The 16,535-nt window shown below is 32.9% G+C and overlaps 1 protein-coding gene across 2 annotated transcripts in view; it reads right to left on the minus strand.

The window, feature by feature from the left end:
- Nucleotides 1–3,580: 3,580 nt before the first annotated feature.
- The window catches only part of GDA (guanine deaminase), a 95,327-nt gene continuing 82,372 nt past the window's right edge, over nt 3,581–16,535 (minus strand). The window contains exons 12-14 of one of the 2 annotated variants that reach the window (XM_074280698.1): nt 15,613–15,743; nt 13,643–13,670; nt 3,581–5,419 (exon numbers count right to left, since the gene is read on the minus strand). In XM_074280698.1, the coding sequence (XP_074136799.1) occupies nt 5,349–5,419; nt 13,643–13,670; nt 15,613–15,743 (230 nt within the window). In that variant the 3' untranslated portion in view covers nt 3,581–5,348. Of the gene's footprint in view, nt 5,447–13,642; nt 13,671–15,612; nt 15,744–16,535 lie in introns of both variants that reach the window. The other variant, XM_074280699.1, reaches the window with a different exon arrangement.

Below are 16,535 nucleotides of genomic sequence, written 5' to 3' on the forward strand. Positions count from 1 at the left end.
CTATAAAGACATCACATTCAGGGGTTAAATTATTTAAATTCACCATTGTCTGAAATCACATTTGAATTAGATTGGAGAGTTTTTTTTTTTTCAATCTGTTCTTTGAATAAGACACCAATTATATACGAGGTAACTCTGCTGAGCTTAAAAATAATGTGAAGTCACTGGTCTTGGAACATTCTATAGTTACCAAAGAAACGGACATAGTAACATGATAGAAGTTATACTTCCTTTGAGATCAAAGGTCTTAGATTTGAGTCTTACTTCTGCATTTATTACTTATGTGACATTGGGCAAGTCACACCAGTGACTCGTTTTCTTCATTTGTGAAAAGAAGGTTGGATGTGATTGCCTTGAAAGGTCTTTTCTAGCTCTAACTCTGTGATTCTATAATCTTTATAAGTAAAAATTGCCTCAATCTTGGAAAATTTCAGAGTCTGGACAATTATCATTGGCTTTAAAATTGTGCCCTTATGAAAGACTTCCTGTTAGGATGCAACTGACGGAGGCAGCACAACATGCAATGAATGCAATGTGCCATTATGCCTTTTGGGATAAAAATCCTGAAGAGAACTCTTAGAGGGGAAAGGAACAGGAAAAGCCAGGAGGAAGTGAACATTCAAAACCCTCTGTGAGACCACATACTCCTAAATGTATCCTTTTCCCCACAGCCTCTGAAGATACTTATCAATGTTGGCTGACTGGTAGTTTAAAGAAAAAAAATCCCACTGAGGATTATGAAGTAGTTTTTCTCTACTACTAATATTTGTTCTAATTGTGGAATTTCTATTTATATTAGAAAGATATCCAAAAGAATAGCTTAAAAAGAGTTCTTTTTTTCTGAGGAAAATCTACTCTTCAGTGTATTCCTGTATTCTCTATTCTAAAATTTGTCACATTTAAACATAAAGGGCTGAAGACCAAGTGTAAGAAAATCATAAAACAATTAAATAACTCATACCATTTTATCAACAGCCTACCTGTTTCTCTGCTCAGTTTACCCATGAGCTGTTTTTAAAAAATCTGTTCTCTTTCTAATTAGTCTTCCATAAATCACATTTTTCTTAACTTGAGAAGCTTTTTTTTTAATCTGTTCTTTTTCATGGAAACTGTAGTTTTTAACCTTTTTCTTTTCCTTCCCTAAAGCTGTAATAAACAAAATACAAGCAATGAAGGTGAACCCTGAAACTGTCTTCCCTGATTTTGGGGGGGAGGAGCCATGGGGGTGAACTCTGAGAAATTCTCCTCTGGGAAAGGCCCACCTCAGGGAATCAAGGTAAGTTATCTTGCTGGTGACTAGCTGCCCCCTCTATTGAGTTGAAACTAAGTCCAGGACCACTCTTACTTAGCTGATCTTAGTGGTCTCATTCAACTGGAAATCTAGGCCTGGGGGCAATGACAACATTGAAGGAATCTCATTCAATTGAAACTCTAGTCTCAGATCTCTTATAAAAAGACAATTTTAAACTCATATCCTTGCAGAAGTCTAAAGTAGTATGCTTTGCCAAGGGACTTCTCCTCTTGGCATAGCTGCCTACTAGGATTCCTGCCCACTGTGAAGAGAACTTCTCAGTGATAACCTCTTGTTATTTCTCTGTCAGGATCTGACTTCCTAGCAAAACTGGTTTCTCAGTGCCAATAGAATAAACTTTTCTTTTGCTATTCAAACTTTTTGGATTTGTGAATTCTTTTCACATTGGACCTGCATTGACCAGAAGGGGTTCCCCCAACTCTCTGCACTGCCACTAACCGCATCACAAGCAATTCTTGGATAAACTAGCCTGACAGGTTTTCTATTTCATGCATCAATTCACAACTCTTATAATCTGCTTTCAATTCAATTTAAAGAGTAAATGTTTTTAGCTGTACTTTCAAAAAACAAATCTTCTGCTCTCCTGAATTTAATCTTAGATTTGGGAGGCAAAAGGTAAAGTAGAAAGGGATGTATGAAAGCAATCAGATTTAGAATCACAGAGCTGATGGGGGCCTTACTCATCATCTAGTCTCTTCATTTTATAAATGAGCAAACTGAGGCTCCTTAACATGATATGATTTGTTCCAGGCTTATCTTGCCAATGAAGAGCAGAGCCAGTGTTAGAAATGTAGCATCTTGTAGAGAATACATAATGGAGAGAAAGCCACTGGTTCTGTAATTAGAAGACCTAGTTCAAATGCTGCTTTGGACATTTATTATCCATGTGACCGACTATAAACAAGTTACTTCAGCTTTATAGAACCCTCTAGGATATTTCCTTAAAAATGAGAAGGCTGTACTAGATGGCTTCCAAGACTCTTCCATCTCTAGATTTGAACTCTTGACCCCCCTGGCCAGGATTCTTTCCATTGCCCCATACTGCCTCTCAATTCTTTATTATGAACGTTGTTTCTTTCTTTTATTATTCTGGATGATGAAAGAAGCCTTGGCTTCTGCTTTAATATTCTGTTGCAACAGCATTTTTTGTGAGGCTAGAGCAACATCATTCCAGAAAAATGTATATCTGATTAAAAAGGGCTGAGTACACTCCAGTAGTATGTTGGTGTAATTTGGGTTGGGGCATTAGGGTGACAACAATTGACAACAATTTTCAAAAAGACTTGCTTAAAATCACTGTCATAATTCTTACCTGCTTTTGTAAGAGCAGAAAACATTCAACATAAAGTGACACCCCGATTGCCTCAGTGTGCCACTGTCTCACGATTCATGAAATTATACAAAGGAAAATAATATATTTAAAATGTAGAACTTCACTTGTCACATAAGCAGATGCAATGTACAATAACCCTTTTCTTGGAGAAATAAAACACTAAGAGTAACAAGGAGTACAGGGAGCTCAAAGGATATTAATATTTCAAGCAGCTTCCTTAAAAAAAAAAACAAAAAAAACAGAAAAACTCTATAGCATGATGGTTTTGGAAAAAAAATCTCAGAGCTCATCTTGTCCAATCCTCTCATCTTACAAATGAAGAAACTAAGGCTCAGAGAAAGAAGTGTGACTTGCCCAGAGCCACATATAGTAAGTGGCAAAGATGAGATTCAAGATCAGGTCTCCTGATTCCAAATTCAGTATTCCTTCCACAAAACTATGCTGATCTTAGCATACTATCTGGGTAAAGTCTTTCCCCTCCCCCCCTTTTTTGTTGCTATATTGCCTTTTTGATTCCATGCTAATTCTAAGTATCAATGAAAACCAATGATTAACATTTAAGTTCCATTTACAATTCAGATACAGAAGAAAGGGAGGTGAAGGAGAACCAGGAGGCTAGGAGTATGATTCTGGTGCAGCTTGGAATCTCTTATTAGCAATCATTTGTCTACTTAATCTCCCTAACTTTGTCAAGAATATGTGAACTAGAGTCAAAAAACACCTCTTGTAAGTAAGTAAAAATTCCACCTGGTTTCTCTGAAATTTTAGAAAAGCAAAGAATTATTTATTGTGCTATTCAATATCTCCAAATGCTTACCTGGTGACCAAAAAAGCTTTATCTTTAAGTTGGGATGAAGAACAACTCTAGGAAGATCTCTGGGAAAAGATGGTCTACTTATTAAAGACAGAAGTCTGAAACCAGACAAAATATATTGGCTAGGCAGAATAAGATGATTTTATTTCAATGAATTTTCCAAAACAGGAGATATTTTATTGAAGAGTTACATATATGCATATAAAGTTTTTCAATATTAGGGATGCAAAACAAAAGAAAATTAGAGTAAGTGCCCCAATTGCTGCCCCAATTGCTCACTTGGAATACTGAGGAAATTTTGGTTTCTTCCTGATTATTGTGGTTTCCAGGGCCAAAATGCATATGCATGAAAAAAAAGCTGTAACATTTATAAAATTAGCAATGAGTTATAGTCCTAAATAATAATGCTCAAAGACTTATTACTGGGGTAAAAATTGTTTCCAATTCCGGGATATGGCAAAGAGCAAAATATTAATAAGTTCAAGTTGCTTTTAAAGGTTTTGTATCATTCTAAACATGAAATATTAATTAACCAACCAATCAATAAGCACTTATTAGGTACTGTCCATGTACTGGGCACTGTTAAGCACTGAGGTTACAAATAGAAGCAAAAAACAAATAACAAACCAGTTCCTGACCCCAATATCAAATCCAGTGAATGAATTTTAAGGCAGTATTTGATTATATTTCATTTCTATTGAATTGGAAATTTCTTAGAATAAATGGGAGTATTTTTAGCCTTAAAGAATTATCTGCTTTTAAGGGAGAGTCTTTTTAAGTAATATCCATTTAAAAAAACACTTGAGATGTATTTTTAAAATGCCAGCTATTGCTTGGTATTGGCTTTTGAAATTCATCAATTGTGACTGATAGTGTAAGTAGAAATTGTCTTTAATTAATGAGCCTTTCCATTTAAAAGTCTTGATCAGTAAGAGTTTTCCCATTATTTGTAAGAGATGAGATAAATTTGAAGATACCTATTGTCTTCTCTGTCTTTGCAAATTCTAATCTGTAGTTCTATGATTCTACTCCCTTTTTCTTTCCAACAGTATAATTTTGATCAATAACAACACTGCACAGTTTATAATTTAAGATGTGTTTAAGGTACTCAAAAATACTCCTATATATGGCATGTAAGTACATTGATGATAATCCTAAGAGGCTTTTACAAAGCCATTTTCCAGCTTTCAACACACATTAACAAGCACAAAACTATCTTAATGTAACATTTAGCATTTTTTTTAATCCAAAACAAAGCCAAAGAACAATAGCAAAATATCTATGAAGTACAAGTTTCAGTGACAGCAAATTTCTAAGTACACAAACTTGCTCTGAAATCACATTCTAAAATTCTGCAAGGTCTCTCTTAAAATTTGTATGCTTGACATGTAATTTTCACAATGAATAACTTTAAATGATTTCGTTTCATGCTTTTTTTTTTTTTTAAGACTTCTTTCTTCATTAAGATTTCCTCATTAGGCAATTTTCAACTTTGTGATTGAAATTTTTCACATGTGTGCTCAAGATTCATTTTTATAAGAAAGAAAAGCATCTCTCACTATCTTTTTAAACCATTTCCATGGAATTAATTTAATATTTCAAATGAATAAAGTAAAATTTATCTTTGAATATGGCCAAAAAACTCTATCTCAAAAAGTAAAATTTTCATATATAATGAAAGCCACTCAACCCAGAAACCTAAAATGATCCCTGGTTTCTTTCTAGTAATTTCTCAAGTGAATGCCCTAATTAGACACAGAAACTTAGTAGTCATTCCCAAAAAGAAGGTATTATATTTTAACCAACTCTTTCCAACTCCACCTGGGCTCAACAGAGAGATGAACAATCATCAGTTATCCCAGGAGAATGTCTTCATAAGTCTAATGGTCTTACACCGAGCTTGAAAAAGGAACAACTTGCTTGCCACCCACATATACTTCATCAATATTTCGATCATCTCCTAAAACAAGAATTAGACAATTAATGCCTACTATGTACATGACACTGAACTTAATACTAAGAAAGATATGAAGATGCAGCTGATATGGCCTTTTGTATTACATAACCAGAATTTAAGGTTAAGTAGTCTTCTCTTCGGATTGAAACCAGAATTAAGTTCATCTAGTATAATTCATATAGGCAGTTCTGGGTTGGAATTAATCACAGTTTTCAGCATCATTTAGGGCTTTGAAATAGCAAAATCCATAATTGTGGAATGACAGACAATTGTGGCTCTCTCAACACTAATGCTAAATGGAATAGCTACTGCATTTATTTAAACTTCAACCAAGCTGTTTCACTTGTAAACAAGTTAGAAAATCCAAATTCTTAATCCACTATATGGCTCTCTTTTAGAAATTCAACTAGCTTGATATTCACTTCAGTTTTTCCCCAAAGTCCTATAATTGTATAGAGAATCCCAAAGAAATTTTCAGTCAACTATACATAATATGAATTGTCCTTTCTTCTGGTCCCAAGTCCTGTAACACCCCAGGTGTTACCTATTAGCTATGGTAGGAATTCAGAAAAGAGAGAGATCAAGGTGGGATGAAGTAATGGAAGAGTTAAGACCTGAATTGGATCTTGAAAAAGGGATAGGCAAAGAAAAATTTTTTAAAAGGGAAAAAGGAACTATTTAGATTTTTTTCAGTTACATATAAAGATAGTTTTCAACATTCACTTTTATAAGATTTTGAGTTCCAAATATTTTTTCTCCCTCCCTTTTTTTCTCTCCCTCCTCCCCAAGACAGACACATTGTTTACAATGTGTTATAAGTTATACATGTACAATCATTTAAAACATTTCCATAATAATCATATTATGAAAGAAATATTAAAAGATAAAGGAAAAGCCATAAGAAAGAAAAAACAAAGAGGTAAAAATAGTATGACCTGATCCACATTCAGTCTCCATAATTCTTTCTCTGGCATTTTTCATCCCATGTCTATTGCAAGTGTCTTGGATCACTATATTGCTGAAAAGAGCTAAGTCTATCATAATTAATCATCACACATTGCTATTACTGCATACAATGTTCTCCTGGCTCTGCTTTCTTCACTCAACATCAGTTCATGTAAGTTTTTCCAGGCTTTTCTGAAATCAGCCTGCTCATCATTTCTTATAGAACAACAGCATTATATTACATTCAAATATCACAATTTATTCAATCATTCCCTAGTTGATAGGCATTCACTTAATTTCCAGTTTCTTATCAACACAGAAAGAGCTGCTACAGAAATTTTAGCACATATGAAACCTTTACCTCTTTTATGATCTCTTTGGAATACAGAGCCAGAAGTGACACTGTTGGATCAAAAGTTATGCACAATTTTAGAGCTCTTTGGGCATAGTTCCAAATTCTTCTCCAGAATGGCTAGATCAGCTCCATAAGCAATACATTAGTTTTCCTGCATCCCATCGCAACTTTTATCTTTATCTTTTCCTATCATCTTAGTCAATTTGGCAGGTGTGAAGATAACACCTCAAAATTGTTTTAATTTGCATTTCTTTAATAAAGTGATTTAGAGTATTTTTTCACATGACCATAATTGGCTTTAATTTCATCTAAAAATTGTCTGTACATATCCTTTTACCATTTATCAATTGGGGAAAGGCTTGGATTCTTATAAATTGACTTAGCTCTCTCCATATTTTAAAATGAGGCCTTTATTCAAACACTGTAAAAATTGTTTCTTAGCTTTTTGCTTCCTTTCTAATCTCGGCTGCATTAGTTTTAATTTAATGTAATAAAAATTCTCCATTTTCTATTTCAAAAGTTATTTATTTCTTGTATGTAATAACTTTCTCATTTTTTCAAAGATCTAAAAAGCTCTCCTAATTTGCTCTCCTTTATGTCTAAATCATGAACCTACTGTGATTTTATCTGTTTATATATTTATAGGATGTGAGACTTTTTGCAGTACTAATTTCCAGTTTTTCCAGCAGTTTTTGTTAAATAGTGAGTTCTTATCCCAGAAGCTGAAGTCTTATCATCATTGATTACTGTGTCTTGTGTGAAATAACCTATTCCATTGATCCACCAATCTATTTCTCAGTCAATATCAAATGGTTTTGATGACTGCAATTTTGTAATGCAGTTTTATAGTCTAGTATGGCTAGGCTATCATCCTGTCTGTATTTTATTTCATTCATTCATCCTGTGCCATTTCATTAGTTGCTTTGATATTTGATAAAGATCAAGAGATCTTTTGTCCTTCCAGATAAATTTTATTATTTTTTCTCTGTACATAATATAATTTTTGGCAGTCTAATTAAAATGCACTGAATAGATTAATTTAGGGGAGAATCATCATTTTTATTATCTTTTTTATTTATTATTATTAGCCTACCCACAATCTGTTGACATTTTTCCAGTTATTTAGATCTGACTTCATTTGTATGAAGTGTTTTGTAATTATGTTCATATAGTTCCTGGATTTGTATTGGCAGGATAGACTCTCAAATATTTTATATTGTCTATAGTTATTTTAAATGGGAGTTCTCTCTATCTTTTGCTGTTGGGCTTTGTTGGTAAAATATACAAAAGCTCATGATTTATGTGGTTTATTTTCTATCCTGCAGCTTGACTAAAGTTAATTGTTTCAAGTGCTTTTAAATTGATTCTTTAGGATTCTCTAAGTACAGCATGATATCATCTGCAAAGAGTGATTGATAGTTTTGTTTCCTCATTGCCCATTCTAATTCCTTTAATTTCTCTTTCTTTTCTTATTGCTAAAGCCAACATTTCTAGTACAATACTGAATAATAGTGGTGATAATAGGCATCCTTGCTTCAACTTAATCTTATTGGGAATGCTTCTAGTTTATCCTCATAACATAAATCATATTCTAAGCCTTTAGTCCTTAATGTAGAAGCTGTTAAATCTTGTTTTATCTTGACTGTGGCTCCACTATACTTGATATGTTTCTTTCTGGATGCTTGCAATACTTTCTTGACCTGCGAATTCAAGAATTTGGCTATAGTTTCCCATAACATATAATGTTTGCTAATGGTTTTAGATAGATATTACCTACCATCTTAAGGAAAGTTGTTTATTCCTATAATCTTTACTTTTTTTTTTTTTTAAACAGGAATGGGTACTGTATTTATCAAAAGATTTTCCTGCATCTATTGATATAATCATGACTTCTGTTAATTTTGTTATTGATACTGTCAACTATGCTGATAGTTTTCTTGATATTGAATCTGCTCTGAATTCATGATATAAATCTCACTCAAACACAACGTATTATCTTGGTGGCAAATTGCTGTAATATCTTTGCCAATATTTTAAAATTTTGCATCAATATTCATTAGAAAACTAGTCTATAAATTTCTTTTTGTTTTGACTCTTCTTGATTTAGGGATCAATACCATGTTTGTGTCATAAATGAAATTTGGTGGGACTTCTGCTATTTTTCCAAAAAGCTTAGAATTAATAGTTCTGTAAATGTTTGGTAGAATTCACTTGTAAATCCATCTGACCCTATAGATTTTTCCTTAGGGGTTCATTGATTATTATTAATTTTTTTCTCTAAAAAGGGGTTATTTGATTTTCTCCTTTGTTAATCTGGGCAATTTATAGTTTTGTAAATATTGAGACATTTTAGTTAAATTGTAAAATTTATTGGCATATAATTAGGCAAAATAAATTGTTTTAATTTCCTCTTCACTGGCAGTAAGTTCCTCCTTTTCATTTCTGATACTGGTACTGTGGTCTTTTTTCTTTTTTCTAATCAAATTAAACAAAGATTTACTATTTCATTGTCTTTTCATAAAATCAACTCTTAGCTTTGTTTATTAGTTTAATAGTTTTCTTACTTTCAATTTGATTAATTTCTTATTTGATTTTCAAAATTTCTAATTTGGTATTTAATTGGGAACTTTTATTCTTTGTTCTAGCTTTTTAGTTGAATGCCCAGTTCACTGATCTACTGTTTCTATATTTTATTCATGTAAGCATTATAAAATTTCTCCCAAGAACTGCTTTAACTGCATTCCATAAGTTTTGGTATGTTATTTCATTATTGTTATTGTCTTTGATAAAATTATTATTTCTATGATTTGTTATTTAACCCACTCATTCCTTAGGATTAGATTTAATAAATAAATTAATTAATTAAAGATTAATTTAATTTTAAAAATAGTTATTAGTCTATCTTTCCATGGCCTTTTTTATTACATGTAGTTTTTGTTACATGATCTGAAAAGAATGCATTTAATATTATTATCTTTCTGAATTTGATTGTGAGGTTTTTAATGCTGTAATTCATGGTCAGTTTTTGTATAGGTGTCCTGGGGTAAGGAAAAGTTATATTCTTTTCCATCGCCATTCAGCTTTGTTTAGAGATCTATTCACCTCAACTTCTTTCTTGTTTAATTTTGCTTGGTTTTATCTAGTTCTGAAAGGGGAAGGCTGAGGTCTCTTACTTACATAGTTCTGCTGTCTACTTCTTCCTGTAACTCATTTAACTTATCTTCTAAGAATGTGGATGCTGTATCACTTGGTACATATATATTTAGTACCGATATTACTTCATTGTCTATAGTACCCTTTGGCAAGATATCATTTTCATCTTTTTCTATTTTAATTAGTTTTATTTTTGCTTTTGCATTGTCTGAGAGCAAGATCACTACCCCTACTTTTTTTTTTTTTATACTTCAGTTGAAGCATAAATGAGTATTCCAACCTTTTACCTTTACTTTCTCTATATTTCTCTGCTTCAAATGTGTTTCTTATTAAACAACAACAACAACAACAACAACAACATATTTTTGGATTCTGGCTTTTAATCCACTTTGCTATCAACTTCCATTTTATGGGAGAGTCATCCTATTTGCATTCACAGATATGATTACTAGTTGTGTATTTCCCTCTTTCCTATTTTTCCATGTTTACACCTTTTCTCCTTTCATTTTTTCCCCTCCTCACCACTGATTTCTAACCCCCACCTCCCTCAATCTGCCCTCTCTTATGTCAGCACCCCGACTCTTTTCTTTCTCCTTTCCCTTCCTACTTTCCCATAGAGTAAGACTAAGTTGGTATGTTATTCTCTCTGTAAAGCCAAATCTAATGAGATTAAGATTCAAATAATGCTTATCCTCCTCCATCCTTTCCTTTTACTGTAATAGGTCTTTTGTGCCTCTTCATCTAATGTAATTTACCTCATTTTACCCCCTCCTTTCCTCTTCTCCCAGTACAATAATCTTTCTGTCTCTTAATTTTTTATATCATCACATCAAAGTCATCTTATATTCACACCCTCTGTCCATGTAAATTCCTTCTAATTGCCCTAAGATATAGTTTTTAAGAGTAATAAGTATTATCCAGCCAGGTAGTAATGTAAATAGTTTAAACTTTAAATAACATTTTTTCTTTCCTGTTTTTATGCTTCTCTTGAGCATTATATTTGAAAAGTGAATTTTCAGTTTAGTTCTGGTCTTTTCATCAGACATAATTATAAGTCCCCTATTTCACTGAATGTCTATTTTTTCTCCTGAAAGATTATGTTCAATTCTGCTAGATAGTTGATTCTTGGTGGTAGTCCAAGTGCTCTGGCCTTATGAAATATCATATTTCAGGTACTCAGTGAAAATGACTAAATCTTGAGTAATCCTTGTTGTGGGACTTCAAAACCTGTAGAGATCATTGGATTTCCCTAACATATAAGAGAATCCAATGATTCCTGAGGAATCCTGATTAATTACTAATTACCAATATTGAGGACAATATTTGAATAGTTTCTTTCTGGCTGATTACAGTATTTTCTCCTTGACCTGATAGTCCTGGAATTTAGCTACAATATTCTTTGGAGTTTTCATTCTGGGGTCTCTTTCAGAAGATAGATGATAGGTAGATTCTTTCAATGATTTCTTGAAAGATGTTATGTAGTCCCTTTTTTTGATCATGGCTTTCAGGTAATCCAATAATTCTTAAATTATCTCTCCTAGGTCTATTTTCTAATTCTGTTGTTTTTCCACTGCAGCATTTTATATTTTCTTCAATTTTTTAATTTTAAAAATTTTGTTTGACCGATTCTTAGTGTGTCTCATTGAGTTGCTAGCTTCCATTTGTCCAATTCTAATGTTTAATGAATTATTTTCTTCAGTTAACTTTATCTCCTTTTCCATTTTTAAATTTCCAATTAAACTTGTAAAGAAATTGTTTTCTTAGTGGATGTTTTTTTCCCATTTCACCAAATCTATTTTTTCAGGAGTTGTTTCCTTCAGTCAGTTTTTGTGCTTCTTTTTCTAAACTATTGCACAGCTTTCATTTCTTTTGCCATTTTTTCTTCTATTTCTCTTACTTGATTTTTAAAGTTCTTTTTGAACCCTTCCAAGAAAACTTTTTGAGTTTGAGATCAATTTATGTTCCCCTTAGAGGCTTCACTTTTTGCCACTGCTGTCCTCTTCTGAGTTCTGTGATTCTCCCTGTTGCCATATTAGCTTTCTAAGGTCAGGGCTATTTTTGGTTTTTTTTTTTGTTTTGTTTTGTTTTGTTTTGTTTTGTTTTGTTTTGTTTTGTTTTGTTTTGTTTTGTTTTAGGTTTAGCTTCTAGGACGCAAGAGAGATTGTTCCAAGCTTCTTTTGCAGGGGGATTGGGGTCTCTCACAGGTTTTCTGTGCTGGGTATGAGGTGCTACCACTTTTTCCACTGTGCTGTGTTGGTCTGGCATAGTCCTTGAAAACTTACAATTTGCCAGAAATTAGGGGCTTACAATTTGCTTCTGAACTGGGCCTGGAGATCTCAGTTAGCTTGCTGAGCCAATAGCCCCCTGAATCAGGATAAAGAGGCATCCATTACTGATCTATGCTTTGGCTAAGAGCTTCCTGCTAGACTTCCCACACTGCACACAAGCTGGGCTGCACTTCCCTTTTACTCAAGTGAGACAAATCTTTTCTGAAATCCTTTAAGATAATAAGATAACTTAAGCTGGAAAGTTGTTTCACTCTATGTTTTTGTAGGTTCTGTTATTCCAGAATCCGTTTAAAGTCTTGATTTCACATTGTTTCTGAGGGAAATTTGGGGAGAACTCAGGCAAGTTCCTGGCTTTTCTCTACTATCTTGTATACAAAAATATTTATAGTAATTCTTTCTATAGTAGCTAAGAATTGGAAACTGAGGAGATGCCCATCAATTGGGGAGTGGCTAAAAAAATTATGATATGTGATTGTAATGGAATATTATTGTGCTAAAAGAAATGAACAGGATGGTTTCAGAAAAAACAAAACAAAAAAACCTTGGAAGACTTACATGAACTGATGCAGAACCAGAAGAACATTGTACACAGTAATGGCAATATTGTATGATGAAGGATTTTTCTCAGCAATGCAAAAATCCAAGATAATCCCATAGGATTCACAATGAAAAAATAAAAATACTATCCTTTTCCAGAAATAGAACTGATATTGTCTTTAATGTAATTAAAGCATAATCTCTCTCTCTCTCTCTCTCTCTCTCTCTCTCTCTCTCTCTCTCTCTCTCTCTCTCTCTCTCTCTCTCTCTTCTTTTCCCTCCCTCATGTTGTTTTCTCCTTTATTTGGTTGAGTCTTCTTACACAAAATGACTAATATGTAAATGTTTTACATGATTACACACATATAGTCTATATTAATTTACTATATCAGAGAGGAGGAAGGGGAGCAAGGGATAGAAATGTTTTTACATGTAATTGGGGGAAAATAAAATATTATTTTATAAAAGAAATAAGAGTAGGTTTACAGACAAAGGGAAAACATTCTAATAGAAACAGCATGATTAGAGGCATTGAAGCCTCTAATGAAGCTGATGAAAACAAAGAACAAAATGTTTGGAAAAACTGAGAAGTTGCAGGAAATAAAGCACAAAAGTATCAAAAGGCAGAGAAGTTTGAACTGGATGTATTTGATAACAGGAATTCACTGAAGGATATAAAGCAGAGTCATGCTAAGATGAAAGTCTAAAGAGAATTGGAAAGGGTGAATCTAGGGATAGAAAACCTAGGAAACTGTCATGGTAATACAGACCAAAGCTAGGGTGGGATATACATTTGATGATTGTGAGTCCTGAATTTTTTTGGAAAATAGTTAAAAACCTGGCAACAGTCTCCATGATGAGACTAAAATGAAGTAAGATTAAAATGAAATTTACGCAAGCCTCTTGTGTAGCATAAATACCAAGGATGAAAGAAATCCAAGGACCCACCTAGATAGAAGAACTTCTGGATGACAGTCTAAAAAACAATGAAAGACAAAAATTAGAAAGCAGAGTTTTGATATTTCCTCTAGAAAAGTACATTTATAGAAAGTCACAAAATTTAGCACTGAAAAGGACCTTGGAAGCCCATCTAATTTAACCTCCTCACTTTAAAGATGAGAAATTTGACACCCTAAGATGTTGTGATTTGTCCAATATCACACTATTAGAATACAGCAGCTACACTGTACAGAAATAAAACCCTGGGCCTGGAATCAGGAAGAATTAAATTCAAACCTAACCTCAGACATCTGCTCTGTAGGCAAGTCACTATACTGCCTGGCTCAGTTTCCTCAACTATAATTACAGTACCTACTGCCTGTGGTTGTTAGAAATATAAATTGAAAAAATATCTATAAAGTGCTTAGAACAGTGCTTTACACACATAGTAGGCACTACACTGTTTTTTCCTTCATTTCCTTCCTTCAAACTTGGATATAAACTCAAAAATTAGTTTCAAATTTAGTGCCTTCCAGACCATCAGCAATCACCATGGCCAAAATACATGAGTTTGTTTTTTGGCAATGAATTTTCATTCTGGTTTTTTTGTTTTTTGGTTTTTTAACAGGGATCTCTACTAGAAAAGTATTTAAAGTGTTTTACAGTTTTTAGAGCTGTTCAGAGAAAAGATGCTCTTAAAGTTTAAAAATAATAAGTATGATAAAATAAATAACCTATTTCAGAAATTGTATAATATAACACCATGATTGGATGAATAGATTTGGCATTAGGAAGCACATTCCACTGTGAAACCAAACAGTTAACAAAATAATGAATTATATCAATGTCAATTTATATAGTTCTTTTCTTTAAGAAGCTCAAAATATGTTACACTTTTTCTAATCAATTCGACTTACCATGCCTATGAAATGGGTCAATTCATAAGTGATATTTTATAAGTGTCATATTTTTTATTTTATTTTATTTTTTTATATTTTAATAGTTTTTATTTACAGATATATGCATGGGTAATTTTACAACTTTGACAATTGCCAAACCTTTTGTTCTAATTTTTCCCCTCCTTCCCCACCCCCCCAGAGAGCAGGTTGAAGTGTCATATTTTTTATTAAATCATTGATTAAAAAAAATAGCCAAAAATGTACAGAAATTTTATTAAACTAAGAGGCACCAAAATATATATGTAGATATGTACATGTGCAGATGAATGTAAATGTGTTTCTATATGTGAGACTGCATATCAAAGTGGACATAGGACCAATTTTGGAGTCAGCCAAATTAAAGTTCAAATCTTGCCTCTCGTGCTGTAAGATCCCAGACAAGCTACTAACGTTTCCTGTGCCACCAACAGGTAACTAAAAACCAGAAGTTACAAATGAATAAAAAAATATGCATTGGTGGAAGGAGTTTTAAACATTGGGAGCTTCCTACTCCAATGAAATTAGAGATCAAACTCCTCCTATGGGCCACTCTCCTTCCAAAAAAAAATAATAGTTTTCCATATGGAAAGAACATGATATTAAATAAAGAATGTGACTGTAAAAGAGATTGCCTTTCTTATGGCTCTCTCTCTTTACTTGGTAATCATGATGGGCAAAATTAGTTTCTATGCCTAATTTCTGCCTTATGAATGTTGTTCATTCATTCAAAAATTTACTAAGCATCTATTTATATTCATATATGGAGTGGGAAGTAGTTAGTCTCAGATTAAAAAAAAGATAAATTCTTCCTCATCCTTGATCCTGATTTTAAAGACTTTATTATTGTTATCTTATAATTATGATTAATGAATATTAATCCAACATAATGCCTCAAAATCATTCCTAATGCAAAGATTTTATCATGCAATTTATGTTTTTTTAAAAATTATTCAAAACATGATTGGAAGATTTTAATAGCAAATGTTTTAAGCTAAGTAGGGGGTCCTACTTAAACCCTCCAAAGACTTTCTCTTGGCTTACCTCTGAAAGCTCTCCAGCCAGATCACCACAGAAGAGATCGATTGGAGAATCTGAAGCCTTAGGGTTGATCAGGAGGGCATCAAATTCTTTTCCAACTTCAAAGTTTCCAATCACATGATCTAATCCCAAGGCTGTAATACAAAGCAAAACAGTGAGTTTATGGCACTTTTGAATCCTCAAAATGCTCAAATGTCCCAAAACTAATGTTAAATTTATGAAGTTTGCTTGTTTGCTGGTGTTTATATTAATTGAGGGGGGATAGCAACTAAGTGTTTCAAGTCAACCATAAAAGTAATTAACTTTTGTGCACTCATTTCAGTTAGTTATACGGATAAGTAGGTAAATTAAGTACATTGAAAGTGAAGTCTAATAATGAAATGTTTATGTTCTTTTTTCACTCAAAATTCAGTAACTGGCTGTGATCCTGGGCAGGGCATTTAACATCTCTCAACCTCGATTTTCCCCAATGTAAAATAAGGGAGTTGGACTTGATGGCCTCTAAGGTCTCTTTTATATCTAAAAGATATGATTTTACATTTAAAATTTTTTCTCTTTTGAGCTGAGCCAATGAATTCTGAAGACCTGCTAAACATAATCCTCTCACACATATTCACACACTCATTCTACCCCAACAAACACCCACTTATCATATACCACCATTACTTAAAACCTACTAGCGAACTGCATCCTCTTTGCTATTGAATCTTCCCTTCTGCTTCCAACTTTTATTGTTTCTTCTATTCTGCCACATACTTATCCTTTTGATACCAAAATCCATTTTTATGGAAGTGACATTATTTCGAGATGCTGTGTGATACAATAAAAAGAATGCTGAATACAGAGTCAGAATAATATTTTTTTTGGATATTAGTTATGAGGCCACTGATGTTATTTTCCCTTAGTGTCAATATCCTCATCTATCA

Source organism: Sminthopsis crassicaudata, chromosome 1, assembly GCF_048593235.1.
Source record: "Sminthopsis crassicaudata isolate SCR6 chromosome 1, ASM4859323v1, whole genome shotgun sequence".
Taxonomy (NCBI): domain Eukaryota; kingdom Metazoa; phylum Chordata; class Mammalia; order Dasyuromorphia; family Dasyuridae; genus Sminthopsis; species Sminthopsis crassicaudata.